This window comes from Mustela lutreola, chromosome 9 (assembly GCF_030435805.1).
Source record: "Mustela lutreola isolate mMusLut2 chromosome 9, mMusLut2.pri, whole genome shotgun sequence".
NCBI classification, from domain to species: Eukaryota; Metazoa; Chordata; class Mammalia; order Carnivora; family Mustelidae; genus Mustela; species Mustela lutreola.
In genome coordinates, this window is record NC_081298.1 from 4474988 (window position 1) to 4482721 (window position 7734).

Here is a 7734-nt window from a genome sequence, read left to right on the forward strand (position 1 = left end):
CTTCCAGCACTTGAGAAATCCCTCGTAATATATTAACTTATGCTGTTTGCTTCCTGCTGAAGAAAGGGGCCTATCAGAAAAACTCTGGACTAAGGGTTTTGCAGCCCTACCTGTAAAGTTTAAGGTGGCATCTATAAAGGTCATTTATGTTAGATACTCCTACCTTCATAAACACCCTTTGAACTTCTCTAATTCCCCCCTCACAAACCTGCAAACCTGTGACATCCCTATCACACGTACATTTCACACCACCATCCAAAGACTCAATAACAGACTGCAAATTACTTGAAAGCTAATGTTTTCTAAATATACAGAATCATGAAACACCATCAAAATCTGATATAAAAAGTGAACATTCACAAGGTAAACCAAAGAATGCTTCCAAAGCATTCGTCATCAATATGAACTTTTTTAAGAATATGGTACAAAATCCCTCATTTAAAAAAAAATCCACAAAGAGGAACGCTTGGGTGGCTTGGTCAGTCAAGCGTCTACCTTCAGCTCAGGTCATTATCTCAGGGTCCGGGGATCAAGCCCTACATCAGGCTCCCTGCTCAGGGGGGAGTCTGCTTCTCCCTCTCCCTTTGCCCCTCCCCACAGCACATGCATGCACGCGTTCTCTCTCAAATAAATAAATAAAATCTTTTAAATTAATTAATTAATGACAGCAACTAATACTTATGAATTTTCTGCCTTCGTCCTCCAAGAATGAACCCCTTTGTAAGTTTACACTGAAGAAATGACAGCGATATACCGGAAAGAAATGGGCTTTGGTGCTAGACACCAGGGTTAAACCCACGCACCCCCATGTGCCACTATAACCTCACTCAGGGGCCAGTTGTCTAACGACTGAGTAACTGACCTTACCGGATTATGCCATAGGTTAATAAACAAGGTAAAGAACAAAAAGCATCTACAACAGTCCCTACACTTTGTGGACTACCGTCTGGGTAAACATCTATCTTCTAGAAATGTTCATTCTTCCCTACCTCTTCTTTCCAAATGAACCTCAACACACTACCACAGTTGCTGCTCTGAGCTCCAGATCCAACCCAGGGGGAGTCTACCACTTGGCCCCTTACAACTAAACCCTCCGCTCCCACTCCCTAGGTTCAGCTTTCTATTCCACTCCATTCTCTGCGCGCCCTCCAGCCTGTAGAGACAACCTGAGCAGCTCAGCTCTAAAGGTCCCAAGCCACACCACAAGCAATTCAAATCTAGGCAAATGGTCCAGGGGTCCACTCCACTGCCTTAAAGTACAATCCAAAAGACACAAACAACAGTCTCTCTCTCCTCCAAATTATTTATTTCCCTAACCACCCTTCGCAGATAGGCTAATGTTGTAGGAGCTTGCCGAATTGCCCATGCATACTAATTCAAACACACAATGAGTTATGGGTAGGAATGTGTACCCACGGGCCATACTTGAGGTACCCAGATGGCCATGTACACAAACACACAAGCCAGAGGTCTAACTGCAGACATTATCTAACACTAATGAAAAGAAATACTAAGCCACCAGTCAAAACCCGACGACAACCCTCTGAAAGGATAAAGGAAAATTCTAAGCAGGAGTTTCCAGAGCTTTACACTTTTGTGCAATTAATGCTAAAATGTTATTAAAAGAAAGCACTTCAAGACTATGGCATTTTCTCAATGATTTTTCTTTTCCATGTAAGGAAGAAAATGCTAAAGCACTTTAAGGCATTGTACCTAGACATCAACGGCTTCTGTTAACACATTTAACATTTTGAAAAAGAGATAGTCTAGATATACTTTTTTGCCACACTGATTTTTTTTAAACTAATCTTAAAATGTCTGTCAAGTTCAGTAACTTTGTTTCCATAAACAAAGCTCTTTAAACAACTCTTTGTTTTTGTAAAGCCAGCAGCCCAGGTCTCAGGTAAAAACTTCAAAGGCAGCACAGATCCACTGAGCAAGGGCCAAAGCAATCCTAGATGTGCTAAGCTGATGACAGCCTGAAAGGGGCCGAAAATGACAGAAAACGAGGAAGCCAGTCTGGAAACCATAATGTGACTTTGTTTTTAACACAATCCCTGCTGCAAAATAACTGCGCAGAAGGCTTTTATTTTATTTTATTAAAGACACTCTACGGCAGCCTTGTCTGGACTAATGGAACTCAGCGCTCCTTGTGTTCATCTTTCTTGTCATCTTGCTGAAAGCTGTGCTCGTTTGTTCCAAATCATGGTCATCCTTCAGACGGCAAATTTTTCAAATACAAACAGGGGATGGATGAACCGATCTCGGAAGTAATCCCTTATGTAAAAATTCAAGTTTCAGTTCTTAAAATTTGAGTCTAAGGGTAGTACTTAAGTTGATAACCAGAAGAGTTTACTCCCTTGACTCCTCCCTAATTTTCAACTACCAAGTGGTGATACTGCAGGGTCAAAGTTCTCAGTATTTTCTCCTCAGCACTGGAAAAAAGAACGCTATATAATTTTAATAAATAAAGGACAGTGTTAATAATATTTAAGAATTCACCCCTTTGATGAGCATCCATTCAGACTTATTTTAATAAAGCCACACACGGATGCAAAGCTACTACCAGGCAATCATGAAGAGAACTATGGTACATGTCACAATCATACTTGTCAAGGAACATCTGTTCCAGATGTTTCTGGAACAGCCCATGGCCACATCCACCCATTTCTCCTCCTAAGGAGTTAACTGTGAAGAAGAGAAGTAAGCGAGTGAATAAAAGAAACTTTTATTCACTTTTATTATTTATTTATTTATTTATTTAATTTATAAAAGAAACTTTTATTAACTTTTGATTCACATTTTTTTCCCAGGAACATAAACTCAGAAGTAAACAGGACAATCTAAGAAGATTTAAGTTTGATTAAAGCTTAGTAAATTTAATGCCACTTGCTTTTGATGAGCAAGCTGGTTAATAATTAAATAAATGAAGATAATCTATTCAGGATGGATTTAAACCACTACCATAAAGAATCTTAAGCACACTGCTGACATTTTGTTGTGCTGTAAAACACAGTCTGTTCTATGTGCTCATGAAATGTTAAGGAAATCAGTGCTATACTAAAGCTAAAGAATTAATGCTGTACTTAGCATCTGAAAGATAATTACTGCACAGAACGGACTCTATCTGTAGGGTTTTATATTTTTTAGCTTCCTAGACAATATTAAATTACACATTAACTTAAGGGAGTGAACTAATGATTCCAAGCATGCTTTCCTCACACACAAGAGAGTGTCACTAACCTGACCTCCGTCTTCAGCACCCGAGTTCCTATTTTCTCCCCAAACTGGTCATCAACCACACCAATCCATTGGTGCTATCCCTACTGACCAACAGTAAGACGTCCTGAAGGCCACTGGGTTCGTCTCAAAATAAAGCAAAGGTCCACGGTGGGTTTAAACCTCAACGAATCAGCTCATGAGGATGCTGACACGCCACTCTCACCTGACGAGCAGTCACGTGACTGCCTCATGGGCAGAAAGGAGGTGCAAGAACGTGAAGAAGGATTGGGTCTCAGACAATGACCAAAAAAAAACACAAGACATACTATTTACCACAGACGGACTCTAATAGGAGCGGACAGAGAGGAGAAAGAACAGAACAGACACAAAATGCGCTGAAAGTGACTCACTCAGAACGCGGTCTTTGAGCTGGGCAACAAGTAGAACCTCAAGGTCAGAAGATGCAAGGGAAAGCAAGGGCTAGGCCTTGGAAGACGTGAGAGCAACAGGAAGAGTAACGCCAGCAAACAAACTTTTCAAAGGTTTCCAAAGACCTTTAACTCTTTCAGAAGCACCCCGCCCCCCGAAGAGCTAGTACTATTTCACCAGGCCACATGTCACGGTGTCATGCTTCTTTTCTGATACTTAACACAATACAGCCTGGCACCTTCTAGCAGTCCGAACAAAGTCACATAAGTCTGCGTTCGCTTTTTCTCCGTGACATCCTTGACTTCAACACAAGCACACCATATGCCCAAGATGAAAAAGAATCCAACATATAGAACCCCATATCATCTTTAGCTGCATTTGGAAGATGCTTCTTTTTTTTCCCTTTAAAACATAATTAAGTTTTTTCCTTTAGATGGTAAGTTGCATTATTTTAGACATTTTAATTATTGTCTTCTTACCAAGTTAGCTCGCAGGTTTGATTCATCTAAGTGAACTACCTGAAGTCAGAGTCGTCACCATGAGTAACTTGGAAGAGATCAGTTAAACGAGGCAGCTCTCATCCTAAAATGAATGAACTCTACACAGCAAGCCAGAGTATTGAGCCTCTATTCTGCTTTGTCTTAGCGCTCAGTTTGAAACAAATAAACCATCTCATAAAGCAGTTTACATATGCCTGCAGAGGCCTCTTCTCAAGTCAGGAGCCAACAGCTTTCAACAGTTTGACACCATGACTTCTCTTGGACCACTTCCCTAGCAAAAATATCCAGTGACTTTGGCCATCATTATTTTGGCCAACCCAGTGACAGCAAGATCACAATTCTCTGCTTTACCCCTCAGGTAAAGGAGCTGAATGATGAAACCAGCTGTCTAAATACAACCACCAATTTCTGTCTAATACTGTGCATTTACAAAGCTGCTGAACAGCCACACACTATCACTCCTACAAAACTTCCTACAGGGAGCAAGGCAGATGCAAGTTCCATCGCCATGGACTGAAGAATGATCCGACCTTGAGGAATGAAGCTGTCAGCCCTAAGTCAAACATGAAAGAACTGGTACCAAAACTTTAGTTTTCTCAAGTCAGTACCTCTTCCCATAAAATAATATTAGAGGAGTATATGTACTGGCGGGTGGGTATCAATGAAGGAAAGACTAGCTAAGGAAAAGAAACAATTTGAACTTGGATATTGGTTGTATCTGTGCCCAGAAGGCCTGGGATCGTACTCCTATCTGCTAGCTGGCCTCACCTCCTACCTTGCCTTGCAACCCCAACAAAGGCTCTTTGCTGCTGTCGTTCAGAACCACTAGTGGCATCAGTCATCTCAGTCTTCTTGCCTCTAGCCGTGGGATTTCCTCTGCCTGACATACTCCCCACCATTTCTTCTTTTAGTCCGTTTCCTTTGACTTTTAAACTCAGCTCAAATGACACCTTTTTAGGAACTGACCTTACTGCTCTCCAAGCACTGTGATTACCCTCTATCACTGCACTGTCCTGGAGGATTCTGTCACGTGCCTCCTTCCTGACACTTAAGTTCTGGGGTGGAGGGTTGAGGGAGAATGTAATCCGTCTTCCCTAGTATCGGACACGTGGAACAGGCACTCAGTAAATGTTTGTGAACTAAATGAATGAAAGCTGCCAGTACTCAGGAGTGGCTCAACCATGCTTCTGGGGTAGAGAACTTTGGGTAATTCAAGTGGAAACCGTCGCCCTCCACCCTCACTTTCGCTACCTGGATTCCTTTCCCAGGCTGGCTGCTCTACGAGAAGGCCATGAGAGCATCACCCAAGCCAAAGTACTGTTATAGAACTACAATCTGGTTAGGTCTGTGGGGGTTTTTTGTTTGTTTTCACTGGAAAACCTTTAGTTCTTTATACCATTTGGAGGCATTTCACATTGTTACTTCAGGAGGCAAAGTGACAGCCACAGTTCTGGATTATGTCCCAGGGGTCAGACAGCTTAAGTGTTGAAGAGTGTGAGCCCTAAAATCTGAGTTCCAATGTGCCACGTTGCCAACTGGGTAACTTTGGGTAAGTCACCCTATACTACTCCTGCCAATACATATAAACTCTGGCCAGCACTCATCCCACAGACATCTACCGAGCACCTGCCGAGGGCCAAGTGCCCCCGGTCCCTGCAGACCCGGCCATCCCACGCTAAGAATACTCTCATCACATCAGCTGGTGTACTTCCTTCACTGAACTTACCACTACCTGAAATATTCTCGTTTGCGGATCTGCCTGCCGCCCAGCCTCCCCCAGAAGAAGGTAAGCTCTATGATGCCAGGGGACTTGTCTCTTAGTCGTTCCTTGTCTCTCCAGTGCCAAGCACATACCTACTACACGGTTACTCAACATGTTTTTAAAGGACTGGGAAAGTCTGATGTGGTCCCCACTGCCCCTTGACGCTGGCACTTCAGTGGGGAAGACAGGGGAGAAAACCATAAAAAGTATAAAACTGCACTTCCCGGAGGGCCCTGGCTTGCCACCAGCACAGGTGGCACACTGGGCCTGCCCTGACTCTGGGTCCAGGCTGCTCTGGCAGGAGGAAGGACCTCCGCCCCGGCGGCCCCCCGCATGCCCCGGCCGCACGAAAGTGGGCCACGGGCAGCAGGAGGCCAGCAGAAGGCAAGCAAAGCCCTGTCCCAGCACAGCTGCGGGAGCGCTTCCATTCGCTTGCGCAGCAGATGTTCACTGGGCTCCCGAAGCGCGCTGGGCGCCCGGCAGACCAGCGGCCAGGTCCTGTCCTCATGGAGCTTCCCTTCTCCTGCAGGAACGCAGTAAACAAGTGCGTAAAACGGTCCTTTGAGCGGCGTGAGCGCCCCGCCGCCGCGGAACGCAGGTGTGACGGGGGACGACTGCAGGTGTCCGCCGCCCGCCCCCCGGAGGCGGCGGCCCCGGGGCGGCCCCGCGGAGGGCGGCGTGAGCTCGGCCCGAGGACCCACCCCACCCCCCCGCTGGACGGTGACCGCTCCCAGGGCCTCGAGGGCCCGGCGCGCGCGCGCGGGGGGAGCCTGGGGGCGAGGCGCGGGCCCGGGACGCCCGGCGACCCGACGGGCTCGGAGCGCGGGGCGGGCGCGCCGTCGGGCGGGGCGGGGCGGGGACCGCGGGCCGGGCGGGCACCCACGTCACCGCCGCGCCGCCGGTGCCTGCGAGCGCGGGCGGGGGCGCGGGGCGACCGGGCCGGGCCCGCGGCCGAACATGGCGGGCCTCCGGCTTACCTCGGAATTTGAGCTCGTGCTGCGGCTCGAGGCTCAGGACCTGCTCCACCTTCGCCATGTTCCTCAGCGGCGGGGCACCTCTGCCGGGGGACCCCCTGAGAGGTCACCTGAGGCAGGAGGCGTTAATGCTGCGCCCCCTTTAAATCTAGAAAGGGGGGGCCGGCCGGGACGCGGGCGGGGGTCGTCTACGGGGTGCGCGCGCGGGGGGGGGGACGGCCTACGCGGTGCAGGCGCAGGGGCGGAGGGCGAGGGCGAGGCCGCGGTGCCCGGCGAGCGCACGGCACGCACGCACGCACGCACGCACGCAGCGGGCTGGCCGGCTCGGCCCTGCGCGCGCTCGGGCGGCGGGAAGCTGCGCGCGCGGAGCTCCCTCCCGGATCTCTGCGCAGGCGCGGCGCGGGCCGAGGGGCGGGGCTACCGGGTGGCAGGGGGCGGGGCGTCGTGCAGGTCTGGAGGCGGGGCCGTCTGGGATGCTCAGAAGCGAGGACAGGCGTCGCGAAGGTTATTTACTCATGGCCATGGGGGCCAGCCGTTGTTAAAGTGCTTTAGTCAATAATAATAAAAAGAAGAAAATTCCACTTTGCCCTTGCTTACGTACTGCCAGGCACTGGCAGAGACTGTGAGACAAAGTTTTATCATAAGCATGTTTATAAGTGAATGATGTGTGCTAGGCAACGTGACGTGTTCAAACAATAAATACACAGGAAGCTACCAATTATTTCTTGCTGCTTTTGTGCCACTCTGCTGAACACTTTCAGTAATAGCACCATGGAATGTAATGAAAGCTACTCTCTATCAAATGTTTACTATGTAGCAAGCACTATGCTGCATCCTTTACTCATCC

General features: G+C 47.9%; 1 protein-coding gene across 2 annotated transcripts in view; it reads right to left on the reverse strand.

Annotated features, from left to right (window-relative positions):
* VAPB (VAMP associated protein B and C) overlaps positions 1-7182 on the reverse strand; it is a 56830-nt gene extending 49648 nt beyond the window's left edge. The window contains exon 1 of one of the 2 annotated variants that reach the window (XM_059134772.1): positions 6891-7182. In XM_059134772.1, the coding sequence (XP_058990755.1) occupies positions 6891-6948 (58 nt within the window). In that variant the 5' untranslated portion in view covers positions 6949-7182. The remainder of the gene's footprint in view (positions 1-6890) is intronic. The other variant, XM_059134770.1, reaches the window with a different exon arrangement.
* Between the last annotated feature and the right edge of the window lie 552 nt (positions 7183-7734).